Source organism: Gossypium hirsutum, chromosome D03 (genome assembly GCF_007990345.1).
Source record: "Gossypium hirsutum isolate 1008001.06 chromosome D03, Gossypium_hirsutum_v2.1, whole genome shotgun sequence".
Classification (NCBI taxonomy): Eukaryota; Viridiplantae; Streptophyta; class Magnoliopsida; order Malvales; family Malvaceae; genus Gossypium; species Gossypium hirsutum.
In genome coordinates, this window is record NC_053439.1 from 25,304,417 (window position 1) to 25,322,024 (window position 17,608).

The 17,608-nt window shown below is 36.5% G+C and overlaps 3 protein-coding genes across 3 annotated transcripts; all 3 read left to right on the forward strand.

Moving 5' to 3' along the window:
• Window positions 1-1,210: 1,210 nt before the first annotated feature.
• On the forward strand, window positions 1,211-4,445 carry LOC107945366 (calcium-dependent protein kinase 32-like). The gene is given in 8 exon segments (NM_001327486.1): window positions 1,211-1,726; window positions 2,027-2,150; window positions 2,269-2,412; window positions 2,672-2,824; window positions 2,949-3,064; window positions 3,176-3,343; window positions 3,657-3,887; window positions 4,245-4,445. Coding segments are annotated over 8 exon segments (1,653 nt in total).
• A 7,813-nt stretch (window positions 4,446-12,258) lies between these two features.
• Window positions 12,259-13,428, forward strand: LOC107941270 (uncharacterized). Its single transcript, XM_016874830.1, has one exon. It carries the CDS (start codon window positions 12,259-12,261, stop codon window positions 13,426-13,428), a length of 1,170 nt encoding a protein of 389 aa, XP_016730319.1.
• A 2,372-nt stretch (window positions 13,429-15,800) lies between these two features.
• On the forward strand, window positions 15,801-16,274 carry LOC107941279 (uncharacterized). Its single transcript, XM_016874840.1, has one exon. It carries the CDS (start codon window positions 15,801-15,803, stop codon window positions 16,272-16,274), a length of 474 nt encoding a protein of 157 aa, XP_016730329.1.
• The last annotated feature ends 1,334 nt before the right edge of the window (window positions 16,275-17,608 follow it).

Genomic DNA, 17,608 nt, shown 5'->3' on the forward strand with positions numbered 1-17,608 from the left:
TTAAATCTTGAAAAAAAATCCAAGTTTAGAGATCAAAATGATTTAGTTGCCAAATTCATGTACCAAAGTGAGCAAAAAAAAATACAGGTATAAAAGTGGACCTATTTGATAAGTTCAAGAGCCAAAATTTATATTGACCCATTTCTAAATGTACAAAAAGAAATGGAGACTTGGACCATAATTTAACAAAAGAAATATGTGTACAAGTAGTTTTGGATAGGTTAAAATATATTATAAGTCTCTATACTTTTAAAATTTTTAAAATTCAGATTCAAATGTTAATTTTGTTAAATTTGTTGAACCTAAATTTTGAAATTTGAAAAATAAAAAAATTAAATTCTTGAAAATGAAAATACATTAATTAAATTCTAAATTTTTGAAGATTATAAATAGTTATGAGATATTTTAACTTTTGCATAATTTGTGTTTTCCTGTTATTATAAGATAAACAAAAATCTACACAAAGCTTGACTTTGGTCTCCAAAATCAGTTTCGGATTTTGTTAAGGATGTTTAAAAGGTAAATTTGAAGTTCAATGTTAGGTAAATATTATTAATATCAAACGACTTTTCTTAACTAGAGTTGAAAGATTTGTTGAAGGCAGTAAGGGTAGTTTTGACTTTTCGTTGAGAGAAAAAACATTGAACAAATAGAGGATTCTGAAGGAAGTATCTGAGAAATAGAACAACTTTGAAGCTCTTCTCTTTCTTCCAAATACCATGGTGAGGGTGGTTGGTGACTCTTTCTTCTTCTTCTTCTTCTTCTTCTCAATTTAACACGGTTTTGAATATATATATATGTATATATGTATAAAAGAAAATCCTTCTTTATATTTATATTTTTCACTCTTCAATTTCTCCTTCATTTCCTTGCTTAATTTCCCATAAAAATCTTTTACCCAAATTTTATTTATTTATTTCTTCTTTTTTCTCCATTTGGTTCCTCGATTCAATTTTCTTGAAAATCCAGAAGCAAGGTTTCTATCCCTTTCTTGGAGAGCTTCTTTTATTTGTCTATTTGAAAAAAACAAGAGTTGTTAGATCTCAAAGCCTGGATCTTTGAAAGCAGAGCCTTCTTTTTCCTCCTTTTTTGGTCTAAAAGTTCATCTTTTGATTTTCTTTTTGGCTGCTTTGGGTTTAAATTCAAAAACCAATTTCAGCAACAACAAGAAAAACCAGAAAGATCTTAGATTAAGTTATTGGGTTATTTCATGGGAAATTGTTGTGCGACTCCATCAACAACAGCTTCTCATGAGAAGAAGGAGAAGAAAGGAAAAAAGAAGCAGAATCCATTTTCTCTTGATTATGGTCAACATCACCATGGCAACGGAGGCCATAAGCTCACTGTTCTAAATGATCCAACTGGGGGAGAGATTGAGCAAAGATATGAACTTGGGCGTGAGCTTGGGCGTGGTGAATTTGGGATCACATTTCTTTGTACAGACAAAGAAACAGGGGATACTTTTGCATGCAAATCAATATCAAAGAAGAAGCTAAGGACTGCCGTTGACATTGAGGATGTAAGAAGGGAAGTTGAAATCATGAAGCATTTGCCTCACCACCCAAATATTGTTACCTTGAAGGATACTTACGAGGATGACAATGCAGTCCATTTGGTTATGGAGTTGTGTGAAGGTGGTGAGTTGTTTGATAGGATTGTTGCAAGAGGTCATTACACTGAGAGAGCTGCTGCTGCTGTCACCAAGACCATTGTTGAAGTTGTTCAGGTATTTTCTTTCCCTTATTTTTGTGTTTATTCCTATACCTTTTGGTTGATCTTGAATCTTCTTTTCTTATCTCATGAATGTACACGTTTAGGGTTTCAAATGACTTGCTAAACTAGTTGCTTGAAGTGATTAAACTGAAATGCTACACAAAATTTTGGGTTTCAAATGCTTGCTTGGACCTAAATTTTAGGGTATTCAGTTCTGTTTAGATTCTCCATATTCTCCTAGTATGTGTACTTTGTTTCACTATGCCTTAAATTATGATCTTAAGTTAATATTTGTGCATTTTTGTTGTTGCAGGTGTGCCACAAGCATGGTGTGATGCACAGAGATCTCAAACCTGAGAACTTTCTGTTTGCAAATAAAAAAGAGACAGCGGCATTGAAGTCGATTGACTTTGGTTTATCAGTGTTCTTTAAACCAGGTAATGCCATTTTACAAACACGATATCAAAAACCTTTTTGCCCTTTGGTTTAAGTTTTCACCTATTAGTTTCATCCTTCTATGTTTATCTATTGAAATTTGAATATTTCCCCTTGCAGGTGAAATATTTACCGAGATAGTCGGAAGCCCCTACTACATGGCTCCTGAGGTGCTGAAAAGAAATTATGGACGTGAAGTTGATGTTTGGAGTGCCGGTGTTATCCTTTACATCTTACTTTGTGGTGTCCCACCTTTCTGGGCAGGTTCGTATTGATTTATAGTTAAAGAATTGCTGTTCGAGTAATGAGAATTGTAATTAAGAACTGCAATGCTCCACCTCTTCCCAATTGAATTCATTTTTTACACAATTTTTCCTTCACTTTTGCAATTAGTCCTATTTCCACCATATGTGATAAATACTGATGGAATTTGATATGCCTTCCTTATATATTTTTGTTTGTTTACATCTTACATTTTTATTCCATCTCTTTTTCCTCTCTAACTTTCCTTCTTTCTATGCAGAAACTGAACAAGGAGTTGCGCAAGCAATTATTCGCTCTGTTATAGATTTTAAGAGGGATCCTTGGCCTAAAGTTTCTGAGAATGCAAAAGACCTTGTGAGGAAGATGCTCAATCCTGATCCTAAGCGACGACTTACAGCTCAGGAAGTTCTAGGTAGGTTTTAGTTCTAATGATATAGGTTTTCTGTTGAAATTTTTAGTAGTTTTCAGTAAAAGTTTATTAGCAAAATTGTTTTGCTATATATGTGAATCCTAAATCAAATTGTTTCTTGCTTCAGATCATCCTTGGTTGCAAAATGCAAAGAAGGCTCCAAATGTTTCCTTGGGTGAGACCGTGAAGGCAAGGCTCAAGCAGTTCTCTGTAATGAACAAGCTCAAGAAAAGAGCTCTCAAGGTAATGCTTCTGGCTTTTTTGTTGGGCAATAGAACCTAAATAAAGTTTCCACTCATTGCTTGTTAACCTTTTTTCCCCATTTTTGCTTATCTGGAAATCTTGTACTGACAGGTAATAGCTGAGCATCTCTCTGTGGAGGAAGTTGCAGGCATAAAAGAGGGATTCCAATTGATGGATACTGCCAATAGAGGCAAGATTAACATTGATGAGTTAAGGGTTGGGTTGCATAAACTTGGTCATACCATTCCTGATGCAGATCTTCAAATACTAATGGAAGCCGTAAGTTCTACCCTAAGCTTGCATTATATTTTGTTTTGTCATTGATATTTGGCGGCACAGACATGTAAATGTGTAACCATTATGCTATCAGTTTCTTAGTGCAACTGTTCGCTCTTTTACCTAGCCAATATTCCACCCTAATCTAATTTTATAGAAATCAATAGGTCAATATGATTTCTCTTATGTTTGCATCCATCTGTGGTCATTGTCATATCTCGTTTTAGAACTTTACATGTGCATTGTGAAGATTATCCAACTATTTGCAAGAAGAGTAACTAACTAAAAATTTATTTTTTAATGTTTTTCTTCACAGGGCGATGTAGATAAAGATGGATATCTGGACTACGGAGAGTTTGTTGCCATTTCAGTTCACTTGAGAAAGATGGGCAATGACGAGCACCTTAAAAAGGCCTTTGAGTTTTTCGATAGAAACCAAAGTGGTTATATTGAGATTGAGGAGCTAAGAGATGCCTTAACCGACGAAGTTGAAACAAACAGTGAAGAAGTCATTAGCGCCATCATGCATGATGTGGACACAGACAAGGTTAGACGGATTTTCCCTTTTTTGCTCCCTTTCCTTGGCATGTTTTTTTTCTCCCACATGTTCATATTCCTATCGCATCTCAAGTAGGATAAATACTGAATAAGCCCGAAACTCAGTTTAAGCTTGTAGCTTTTAAACCGGGAAGGAAAATGAGAAAACAACCATAATCTCTCTCCTAAATCCATGATTTCATTTAATCGTAACATACTTGATGCTGTGAATCATTGCGGGAAGAAGTTGAATACATATCATTGTCACTTTAAATCTTTTATTAATTTTTCTGAAACCCTAGCTGTGTAAATTCATTCCCATGCATATGAAACCATGCTGAAAGTATATTTGATGGATGTACTGCAGGATGGGAGAATAAGTTATGACGAGTTTGCAGTGATGATGAAGGCTGGTACGGATTGGAGAAAAGCTTCAAGGCAATATTCTCGAGAGAGGTTCAACAATCTAAGTCTGAAATTGATGAAGGATGGATCATTGCAAATGAACAATGAGCCCAGAAGACCAAACACCATTGACAAAGTTCTACTAATGAAAAATGGCTGTTGATTTCAGTGTTATTTTTAGCTGTTATTTTTTCTTCTTTTGGGTCTAAAAGAAAAATCCTTTTTCATACCCTTAATTAGAGTTTATTAGGATTGAGCCATGCCAAGGGTTGTTCATGCGTTGGAAATTGCAATTTGTTTTTGCTTGTTTTATGTACTTAGATTTGGGTTCAGAGTGTTGGAAATAGATATATGATTTATATGGGTATATTTATATATATACATATTAGATATTAATACAATTTAGATTGATGTAGAACCATAGCTGATGCTATGATGGATGTTCTTTTTATTTTTTTTCTTTTTAACCGAGAAAGCTGACATTTACTTGAAATTTTATTTCAGATATGTGTTAGGTGTGCTGGTAATGGTCCCAATTATCTCAAATCGATGTCTAATGAGTTAAAAACTGTGTACTATTATTTTGTCAAATCATATTTAGAGAATTAAAATCTTAACAAAAATATGAATTTGGATTTATAAATTTTTAGTCTAGATTAAATTTGGATTTCAAAATTCGTTTTAAAGTAAAATCTAAAGTAACTGTAGTTCGCCCAATTTGTCCGGCCTACACAAAGCAAGTTCAAACAGTCCTTTTACAATAAAATGGGCACAAAACCCAACCCAATTACAACAAAATAGGCCTAACCCTGACTTGATTTTGTTAAACTACATAGGCCCAAATTACAATGGCCCAAATTAGATTCGGGAAACCCCAGGGTTTCTAAGATGAACTTTGCGCCGCAGCCAAGCCTCGCATCTCCAAGATCGTACCTGCACGTCAAGAAACAAAACGGTATATGGAAAGAAAAATCAGAAAGATTGTGATTTAAATCAATGTAAACAAGATTTTATTTCTATATTATTTGTTTTATTATGGCTATAAAAAGCCATCAAGAAAACTGTAAGAAAAAAAGGATCAATAAAAAGAATAGCGAATATTTCACAATACAAACAGAGAATACCGGAAAGTGCAGAGAGCAATCGGAAAATCCAAAGGTTGAAACTCTTTTCGAATTATTGTTTTTTTATTTTCTTTTTTCGTATTTTATTACAAGTAAATAAAATAGAATAGAATAAAATAAAAGACAGAAAAGGGCTTGAAATCACCTGTGTTCGGGTCTATCTCACCGTGGGAGGATCGAGGGAGCCACCCCCGAGGATCGGTGGCAAGAAACCGAAAGGTTTCGGGTTCTCTTCACGTTTTCTGCTAATTTTTCGGAGATTTAGAACCCATATTTGGGCTTAAAAAGGCCAAAGGAATCGAATAGGAGATTTTCTCCTTTTCTGGCCACCGCAGACGGTGGTGCCAGCGCCGGAGGTCGGCAGCCGATGGCCGAATCGGTGCCTGGATGACTGGGGGGGGGAGACCCTTTTTTGAAGTTTTTTGAAGTTCTTTTTTAAAGGTTGAAAAAAATAAAATTTTTGAAAGGATTTTTGGTTTAAATAGCTAATTAAAACTGCGCCGTTTTGGGCATGGGTCAACCCGAAACCGACCCGACCCAGCCTAGGGTCCGCGCGTTTTTTAGCGGAGGGGCAAATTTCGCTTTTAGCCCCTCCATCTTTTAATGCTTTTACAATTAGGTTTCTTTTATTTTTAAAATTTATCCCTTCAATTTTTCTTTGATTTCAATTTAACCCTATTTGAAATGACTCCGTTTTGGAGGAGAAGGGATAATTTCCTTTCCAGCCCCTCTGAATTATTAGCGTGTTCAATAGGATCCCCTAGTCTTAAATTATTTGTGAATTTACCCCAAATTTTTTTATTTGTAGTTCAACTTAGTTTTTTTTTGAACATTTTTCTTATAATTAATTAATTTTAATAATGTAATTAATTTTTTATTTTTATATTTTTCATATGTAATTTTTTTTAAATCTATATATGTATATGTATATTTTTTTATATAATGTAATTATTATTTAGTTTGTTTTTTATATATGTACATGTGTATATATATTTTTTAACGAATGTTTTTTTATTTATATATATATGGATATTTATTCTTTTTTTTAAAAAAAAGCTCAAATATATATATTTTTAAACACCTATTTTATAATCTATATATATGTTTATCTATTTTTCTTTATTTTCATAAGTATATTATGTATTATATATATAAGTTCTATAACCCAAAAATTTATTTGTAAACCATATGTATATTCTTAATCTTCATAATTTCCATGTGCATATTATATATCTTCTTTTCTTTATTTATTTTGTTTGCTTTCTTCATTCGTTATTTAATTGTGTTTACATTTATTCATTTAATATTTTGCATGTCATGGATTATTATTTTTTCATTTCGTTTATTTATTTGTTTATATTGTTTCTATCCCATTGATGTATTTGTTATTGTAACATTTATTCATACATTCAATCACGTCATCTTTTTACTCGAATTTAAAAATAGAACTTTTCAAAATAGAGATAATACTCGTATTTAGGATTTTCAAGAAAGTTGAGCCCTAACGTATTGGGTTCCGATTTTCTTCGTTAAATCTAACAATCGAGAATTACTCTTTGACCAAACAAAATAAAACTTGTCATCGGGAATTCAATATGTTGTGTCCTAACGTATTGGATGTGACACTTTGATTTCTCGAGATAAAGATTTTTTTTAAAAAAATAATAAAATAATAAAGGAAATATTGAATGTTTGAGATTTTAGGAAATCGTGCCCTAATGTATTGGGCTGCGATTTCTTCATAAATTTTAAACAATTAAATATTTTCTTAAGTTTTATTACTGGACCAACTCATCTTGAAAGGAATAAAATATTGTGCCCTAAAGCATTGGGTGTGATATTTTCTTTTTTCTTTTTAAATGAGAAAGTCTTAATAAATAATTTAATTTAACTAAGGATCGTATTTATTAGTTCTCGACATTACGACACTAATTAATCAACTTGGTACCAAATTTTGGGCGTTACGAGGGTGCTAATCCTTCCTCGTACGTAACTGACTCCCGAACCTGTTTTTCTAAAACTCGTAGACCAAAGTGATTCTAGGTGATCCAATCACACCTTAATAAAAGATTGGTGGTGACTCCAAATTTTCATCGACAACTAATTTTTGTTTTTTTCCAAAAATAAAAATGGTTTTGACAGCTTGGCGACTCCGCTGGAGACATTTTTTGAAAAAAATAAGAGAGTCGAGACACAAAATTGATTAATTTTTGTCTTATGGTCGAGAAAGTATTTTTTTTTTAAAATTTCATGATATCCTTTTGCATTCATTATCTTCTTGCTTAATGTATTTAAGTATTGTTTGCATTACACATTACATGAGTTGAATGATTTTACCCTTTTAAGTGGGAGCGAGAAACTAGTCCTTCGTGAGGTTTTCACCTCCGTGCAAGGTAGTGGACCGCTTCCGGGATACATCCGTACCTATGTCTTTGTGAGATTTTCATCTCTGTGCAGCCATAGGGAAATGTATTCCCCTGAACTGAACTCGGTCTATATGAGCCTATAATGGGTGAGGATTGAGGAATCTGCTAGTCCGGGTACCCTTGCTCTAGAAGCCAAACCTCATATAATGAACCTTAGGAATCCACCCTAAGTAGAACCATACTAAACCCTAGTAGATATCCGAGTAGGAATTTTACTATTATATTCTATGTTTATATGATACTGACTTTTCGTGTTTTATTTACATGTCATGGCATTTCATTTCATTATAAAAGGCATCGGTTCATATTCAGCTGCTAGATAGAAAGCTCATCATGGAAAAATGGTTTCTTGATAAAGTGGAGGATAATGCGGCTGTCCGAACTTGGTCTGAAACAACACAGCAAGAAAAGGGTGATAGTTTGGCTGACGGGCATGTATCGGAATTATAGGACTTTACGCGCATCAGTGTAACTCAAAATAATTTACAAGAATTGAAGGAAATCTGGGGTCAGTGGAGTGATGAGGTTAGACAACTATTCTATAATAATTATGGGTATCTGCCTTATTTGCTTGATGTAAAGGTAGACAAGCATTTGTTTCAAGCCCTCGCCCAGTTCTGGAATCCTGCTTACAACTGCTTTACATTTGGGAAGGTCGATTTGGTGCCTACGATAGAGGAATATTTGGCTTTACTCCGATGTTCAAAGTTTCAAGTGGACAGGAGAGCGGTAAATGTGCCAACCTTTTCAAAGAATTTGATGAGTATAACAAGAATGAGTGAGCAGTGGGTTGCTGCATGGATTAAGCAAAACTGGGATAATAAATGCGTTCCTTGGAGAAGTTTGAAAGATGCAATTCTAACACACCCAGACATGATAAAGAGGTTAGATGTCTTTGCTTTAAGTATATACGGTTTGGTTGTCTTCCCCAAAGCCTTGAGGTATGCGGATGAAGCAGTCACTGATTTATTCAACCGGTTTGATAAGAAGGTTACGCCGATTCTGACGATTTTGGCAAAAACCTTTAGGTCATTGAGTGCATGCCGAAAAATGGGTGAGGGTAGATTTATTGGATGTGTACAGCTTCTACTCACATGGTTTCACAGTCACTTTTGGAAGGTGGATAAGGTTTCGTATCGAGTTTTCTCTGAAAATTATTCACCACTAAAGGAGATAGTAGTTACGCCCAGGAGAGATGACATTTCGGAGGAGAAATGGATGGTAATTCTTCAGAATCTTCAGGAGGAGGACGTTGAGTGGAGAGCTCCTTGGTTTTTACCAGATAAGATCTTGTATAGGTGCGGTAATTTTGATTGGGTTCCACTGCTTGGAGTTTGGGGAGCTATTGGATATGCCCCATTATTGGTGGTAAGGCAATATAGGTCAAGACAATTTATACCTGCGACCCAAGGGATAGCTGATTGTGAATTTTCGTACAGAGATGATGGTTATAGAAAGAAAATTCAAGAGATGTCCAGTGCGTGGAAACAGACTCATCGAATGAAAGGGTTAGCTGTGGGTCCGATGACAACTCCTGAGTATAATGAATGGCGGGGTAGGTGAATCAACGATAATATACCCAAGGTAAGTCAGGAAAGTCGCCAGTCAATAGAAGAACATTTACGAGTCATCCCTTCTGAGTTGGAAATCATAAGACAAGATTTTCAGAGAAGAAATGCAGATTTAGAAAAGAAGATAGAGCAAATGGAGGAGGAAAAGACGAACTTGAGATTGGACATATACGTTCAGAAGCTTGAAACTGAGAAATTAAAGAAAGAGAAAAACAATGTTGAGGAGGAGCTGGGTAGTCTGAAGATAGATTATAAAATGTTACGTCTGTCAATGAGAACTGCCGGGGTGGAAAAAACTTCAAAACAGTTGCGAATAGAAATTCGAGAAGAAAAGGACAAAGCTGATAGATGGGAACAGAAATTCCAAAAGATATAGAGGCGAAACGAGGTTTTAGAAAAGAGTTTGTCAGAAAGCCAAAAGAAAAAGGGTGAGTTAAAGGATAGGGTGATCGTGTTGGAAGGATGTCTTTGTCAGTATCAAAATCGAAATCTCGCGATAGAGTTGAAAGCAAGCTTGAGCAAGATTGAAAAAATGAAGAAAAGAATCGAAGAGCTAGAAACGGCGCTGCAAAATTATGAGATCCAGATAAAGTACTTTCAGAGTCAAGTTAGGAGTAGAGATCATCTTATGGAAGAAGCTGTGGTACAGATTCGAGAAGTAGCTGATCACATACAGACTTTAGCAGTACAAGCTGACATGCTGAGTGTAAAGTATGAATTAGAATCGGATCGGGGGCAAGAATTAGCTTTGTTACTTAGAACGATTAGAGTTCTAGGTACTAGGGCAAATTCTTATTTGTAATTCATTTTATGTAAAGAAATTTAATTTCTAGAAAAGTTTTCTTAAATGGAATTGAATAAAAATTGTCGCCATTTTTGCATTCATTTCATGCATTACTTCATATGCATTTAAAAAATATATTAAAAGATTCTAATTAATTTAAATCACTCCTCAGTTAATCTGGAAACAAACCAACCTACCAAACACTGCTACGGTACTAGATCAAAAACTAAGGACATGGATCAAAGGATGGAAAGGCTAGAACAGTTCCAAAAGGAAATGCAAGAGCAGCTTCAACAGCAAATGAATGAGCAGCTTGAGAAAATTTAGCAAAAAATGATAGAAAAAATAATAGAATCTCAAGGAAGTATGATGGCCCAGTTAACTCAATGGTTGAACAAGGAAACTGATAAAGAAAAAGGCTCTGTGCTCAATGTTGAAGAAGGAGACAGCGAGGGACCTGTTTATTCCCCAGGCTTTACCTCACAGCATGTTGAGATATATCCATACAAATCTGCTGTCACCATTAAGCCTCAACAGATCCAGGCCGACGCTACAACACAAATGAATTTTCAAGTTGGATCGGGCTCTAACCCCGGAGACAACCTTGTTAATCCTGCTATCCCTGACTTCGATGAAATAGCTGGAAAGGAGAAAATGAATGATGAATTGCCAAAACAACTAGAAGAAAAGTACAAATGGCTAGAGGAGAAATTTAGAGCAATAGAATTTGTCGATAGTTACTATGGGATTGATGCTAAAGAATTGAGCTTGGTTCCAGATTTGGTACTCCCATACAAGTTCAAAATGCCAGAATTTGAGAAGTACAACAGAACTAGTAGCCCTGAAGCCCATATTACTATGTTTTGCAGACGGATGACTGGGTATGTTAATAACGATCAACTGTTGATACATTGCTTTCAAGATAGCCTCACAGGGCAGTATCCAAGTGGTACAATCGATTGAACCGTAGCCAGATTAATTCATAGAGAGATCTAGCACAGACGTTTATATAACAGTACAGCCATGTGACTGACATGGTACCTGATAGAATCACTCTGCAGAACATGGAAAAGAAACCCGGTGAAAGTTTTAGGCAACACGCACAGAGATGGAGGGAGGTTGCCATCCAAGTTCAGCCATCTCTTCTAGAAAGAGAGATGACGATACTTTTCGTTAACACATTGAAGGCCTCATTTATACAACATATGAAAGGAAGTGCTACTAAAAGCTTTTATGACATAGTTATGAATGGTGAAATGATAGAAAATGCTATCAAAAGCGGGAAGATAGATGCTGGAGAAAGTAGCAGAAGGTCGGCCTCAAAGAAAAAGGAAAACGAGGTCAATAACGCAGTTATTCAAAGACTATTACGGTGAATCAGCCGAGAAAGGTGACTATTGACAAACAAGGAACCGACACAAGGCAAAACAGGGAAAAGTCCAAATTTACGTCCATTCGAATGTCGTATAAGGAGTTGTATCAAAAGTTATTTAATGCACACGTAGTTTCTCCCTTTTATTTAGAGCCTCTATAGCCTCCGTACCCCAAGTGGTACGATGCAAACGCACAATGCGATTATCACACGAGAATCGTGGGGCATTCCATAGAACATTGTACGGTGTTCAAAAAGCTGGTTGAAAGACTCATAAGCATGGGCATTGTTAAATTGGATGATTCGCCTAAGACAGAGAATCCGTTACCTGATCATAATTGAGTGAACATGATAGGTGGGAGCATAGGTAGAAGAATCAAGGAAGATATTGCAGAAGTTAAAATTCCTTTGAGATGGGTCTGAAGGAAGATGGTAGAAAGGGGATTATTTGTTTTGGATTCAGAGAGAAGCTTTGAAAGAGTGGAAAACTATTGCGAGTTCCATCATGATGAGGAACATGAGATTCAAGAATGTATAGAATTCAGAACTTTGGTTCAAGGCATGATGGATAACAAGGAAATAGAGTTTTACAAACAAGTTGAGGAGGAATGGAGTATCCGCACATCCGAATCCACAAAGGTTCCAAGAGTAGCGTAGCCGGTGGTCATCATTTCGCGACCAAAGAATAATGAAATTAGAATGCCAGTAACACCAAGGATCATAATAAAGAAACTTGCAACATTTTCTTACCAAGATAGTAAGAGGGTTCCGTGGAACTACGAGTGCAATACAACTGTCCCTAAAAATGAGAATGTAAAGGACCAAGGTGTGAGTGCCGATCCAGAACCTATGAAAGGAAAGGCTATAGCAGTGGAACAAAAAAGGAAAGTAGTTGAGCCTGTGCTATCTATCAATGAGCCAGTGAAGGAGGAAGAAGCTGTGGAATTCCTCAAATTTTTGAAGCATAGTGAGTATAATGTGGTCGAACAGTTGCATAAACAACCAGCCCGCACGTCCATACTAGCCTTGCTCTTGAATTCCGAAGTACATCGTAATGCGTTGATGAAGGTGTTGAACGAAACCTATGTAGTCAATGATATTTCTGTCAATAAATTGGATCGGTTGGTCAATAATATCAGTACTGATAACTTCATATTCTTCAACGATGATGAGATGCCACCTGGGGGCACAGGATTTACTAAAGCTTTACATATCACTACACGATGCAAGGGGTATACTTTGCTAGGAGTGTTGATTGACAATGGATCAGCTTTGAATGTGTTGCCATTATCCACACTTAACAGACTTCCCATAGACAGCTCGCACATGAAAACATGCCAAAATATAGTGAGGGCATTTGACGGTACAGAAAGGAAGATCATGGGACGAATTGAGATACCCCTATTGATCGGCCCAACAGTTTACGAGGTGGATTTTCTTGTGATGGATATCAAACCCTCTTACAATTGCTTACTAGGGAGACCATGGATACATTCGGCGGGGGCCGTACCTTCATCGTTACATCAAAAATTAAAGTTGGTGTCAGAAGGTCAGTTGGTGACGATAAACGCTGAAGATGATATTATAGCGGTCGTATCCAATGAGGCGCCGTATGTGGAAACCAATGACGAGGCAGTGGAATGCTCCTTTCAATCTCTAGAATTTGTAAATGGAACATTTATTCTGAAAGGGAGTAAAATTTTGGTGCCTAAAATATCCAAAACTACAGATATGGGTTTGCAATTGTTGTTAGGGAAAAGAGCTTTACCCAGAAAAGGATTAGGGAAATACCTTCAAGGAAAAATTGGGGTTCCAGCGCTAAAAGAAAAACAAGACAACTTTGGCTTAGGGTACAAACCAGATAAATGACAGAGAATGAAGGAGTTGGAAAGAAGGCAAGAAAGAAGAAGAGCGCGTTTAAATGGGGAGGAAATCAAATGGGAGCCAATGATAATTCCCTACATATCCAAAACCTTCGTGTCTGGGGGTATTATTCACTTTGAGAGAAAGATATCAACTGAGGAAAGCATCGAGGAGACACTGGAAAATGTGCACATCAATGCCATTTGTGAAGGTATAAAGGAAGAAGGAAGTTTGTCAGACATTTGTCCTTATGAGCCTGGGAGTGTTTTAGATAATTGAACTGTGGAAGAAATACCTGAAGTCTTTAGAATTGTCTCAGAGTAATATTTAGAACAAACTTGTTGTTTTAGCCTAGAAATAATAAGAACTCTTTTGTGAAAAAGGTTTATGTTCAAGCATCGTTATTCTAATAAAACACATCTTTGCAATTCTTTGAGCAAATATTCTTTCCATATGAGTAAATATTATATAATTATTTGTTCATTTATAATCATATTGCACAAATAATTGTACATAAATTCATACATTCTTTTGTAACCATATTAGGTCCCGTATATCAATGACGTGAATGACGCCGCTGCAAACTCAAAGTCTCCTTTTGAACAAAACATGTGTTTAGAGGGATCACATGACTTTGAAGGTGACGTAGAACAGGAGGAAAAACAAATTCTACCTCACAAGGAAACAGTAGAAGTTGTGAGCCTGGAAGAAGAAAATAAGGTGAAAATTGGAACTAAAATCTCCCCAAGGACAAGACAAGACCTTATTGAATTACTCCAAGAATTTAAAGATGTCTTCGCATGGTCATATTAGGATATGCCTGGATTGAGCACTGACATTGTGGTACATCGCTTGCCCATAAGGGAGGATTGCAAGCAAGTTCAGCAGAAGCTCAGAAGGATGAGGCCTGATATTGTGCTTAAAATAAAAGAGGAAGTCAAGAAGCAATTTGATGCTGGTTTTTTACAGGAGGTCAAATATTCTGAATGGGTAGCCAACATTGTTCCAGTCCCGAAAAAAGATGAAAAAGTACGAATATGCGTGGATTACAGAGATTTGAACAAGGCTAGCCCAAAAGACAATTTCTCATTACCACATATTGACACATTGGTAGACAATATGGCTAGATATTCACTGTTTTCTTTCATGGATGGTTTCTCAGGATATAATCAGATAAAGATGCATCCTGAAGATATGGGAAAGACTACGTTCATTACTTTGTGGGGAACATTCTACTATAACGTGATGCCCTTTGGGTTAAAGAATGCGGGAGCAACATATCAAAAAGCCGTGGTAGCCTTGTTCCATGACATGATGCATAAGGAGATTGAGGTTTATGTTGATGATATGATTGTCAAATCCAGAACAGAGGAGAAACATGTGCCAGTCCTGAGGAAGTTGGTCCTAAGACTAAGAAAGTTTCAACTCAAACTCAATCCAACAAAATGCACTTTTGGAACCAGGTCGGGAAAGTTGTTGGGCTTCGTAGTCAGTGAGAAAGGAATCGAGATTGACCCAGACAAAGTTAAGGCAATACGGGATTTACCGCCACCACGTACTCAAAAAGAAGTTCGAGGTTTCTTAGGATGACTGAATTATATTGCTCGGTTCATTTCACAGTTGACCGAGAAATGTGACCCCATATTTCGTCTTTTGAAGAAACATAACCCAGGTCTTTGGAATGAAGAATGCTAGGAAGCTTTTGAGAAGATAAAGCAATACTTATCCAAGACTCCAGTGTTGTCACCGCCCAGCTCGGATAGACCATTGATTTTGTATGTAACGGTGTTCGACAACTCCATGGGATGTGTGTTGGGTCAGCATGATGAGACTGGAAAGAAAGAAAATGCGATATACTATCTCAGTAAGAAATTTACTGATTGTGAAATGAGATATTCGTCTATCGAAAAATTGTGTTGTGCCTAGATTTGGATGACAAAGAGATTGAGGCAATACTTGCTTTATCATACGACTTGGCTGATTTCAAAATTAGACCCTTTAAAGTATATGATGGAGTCAACGGCGTTGAATGAAGAATGGCCAGATGGAAAATCTTGCTCTCCGAGTTCGATATAGTATATGTGAGTCAGAATGCCATCAAAGGGAGTGCGATAGCAGATTTCTTGGCTAGCAGAGCTTTAGAAGATTATGAACTGTTGGACTTTCACTTCCCAAATGAAGACTTGATGTATGTGGAAAATGATGAAGGGGATCCCCAAGAAAATCATTCTTGGAGGTTAAACTTTGACGGAGCTTCGAATGCGTTAGGCAATGGGATTGGGGCAATCCTGATATCTCTAAATGGAGATTATCATCCTTTCACCAGCAAGTTGGATTTTGATTGCACCAATAACATGGCTGAATATGAAGCTTGCATCATGGGTATCCGAGCGGCCATAGAACAGAAAATCAAGACACTAGAAGTATATGAAGACTCAGCATTGGTAATATACAAACTAAAAGGGAAATGGGAAACGAGAGACCCCAAGTTGGTCTGTTATCGGAGATTGGTTCTGGATTTGATTGAAGAGTTTGATAACATTACCTTTCACTATCTCCTACGGGAAGAAAATCAGATGGCTGATGCTATTGCTACTTTAGCCTCCATGATTGAAGTGAATAAATTAGAGGATATAAAGCCCATTCAAATTAGTATTTATGAGATCCCGGCTCACTGCTACAGTATCGAAGAAGCAGAGAATGATAATCGCCCCTGGTACCAAGATATATTGCTATATGTGAAGAATCACGAATATCCTGATCAGGCAACGGAAAATGATAAGAGGACATTGAGGAGGTTAGCTATTGACTATGTCCTAGATGGAGAGATTCTATATAAAAAAGGGAAATGATCGAGTACTATTGAGATGCGTGGATGCTGTGGAGGTTAAGGAAATTTTAGAAGAAGTCCATCAGGGTATTTGTGGAACACATGCCAATGGATTCACCATGGCTAGACAGATCATGAGACTCGGATATTACTGGTCTTCCATGGAAGTAGATTGCATCAACCATGCTAAGAAGTGCCACAAATGCCAAATTTATGGGGATAAAATGCACGCACCTCCTTCACCTCTTCATGTTATGACTTCTCCGTTGCATTTTTCCATGTGAGGAATAGATGTCATTGGGCCAATATCGCCAAAGGCTTCTAATGGACATCGTTTCATTTTCGTGGTTATTGACTACTTCACTAAGTGGGTAGAAGTAGCCTCATATGCTAATGTCACAAAGTTAGCAGTCAGTAAGTTTTTGAAGAGATCATATGTCGATATGGAATGCCTAAAAGGATCATATCTGACAATGCACTAAATTTGAATAACAACACGATAGCGGAAGTTTGCAACCAGTTCAATATTAGACACCATAATTCATCACCGTATCATCCGAAAATGAATGGTGCAGTGGAGGCGGCCAACAAAAATATCAAGAAAATTGTAGCAAAAATGACTGAAACTTACAAAGATTGGCATATGAAGTTACCATTTGCTCTTCTTGCTTACCAAACATCTATCAGGACTTCTACTGGGGCAACACCTTTTTCTTTGGTTTATGGGATGGAAGCAGTCCTACCTATTGAAATCGAGATTCCTTCTCTCCGAGTATTGGCTAAATTAAAATTGGATGAGGCCGAATGGATCCAATCTCGGTATGATCAGTTGAACCTGATAGAAGAGAAAAGACTAAAAGCTATTCGTCATGGTCAAATGTATCAGAACCGAATGATGCGAGCTTATAACAAAAAGGTTCGTCCTAGAGAATTTCATGAGGGGGACTTGGTGTTGAAAAAGATCCTCCATTTACAAAAGGATTTCAGAGGGAAATAGATGCCAAACTGGGAAAAACCTTATGTTGTAAAAAAAGCTTTTTCTGGAGGTGCTTTGATTTTGGGTGAAATGGATGGTAAAAACTTACTGAATCCTGTAAATTCAGATTCAGTCAAGAAATATTTCACTTGAAGGAAAATAAGGAATCAAAGTGAAACCCCGCAAAAGGTGCTTTGAATCAAAAAAAATGAAGAGGCCAAGGTGAAAACCTGCAAATGGTGCCTTGAGACCAAAGGGGATTTGAGTTGAAAACCCGAAAAGGGCGGCTCAAACACTGTCAGATTGGGTCATGTGGTGATCCTGCTACACCTAAGTCAACAAGAAAAGGATATACAACGTCTTGGGGCATCGACAAAGTA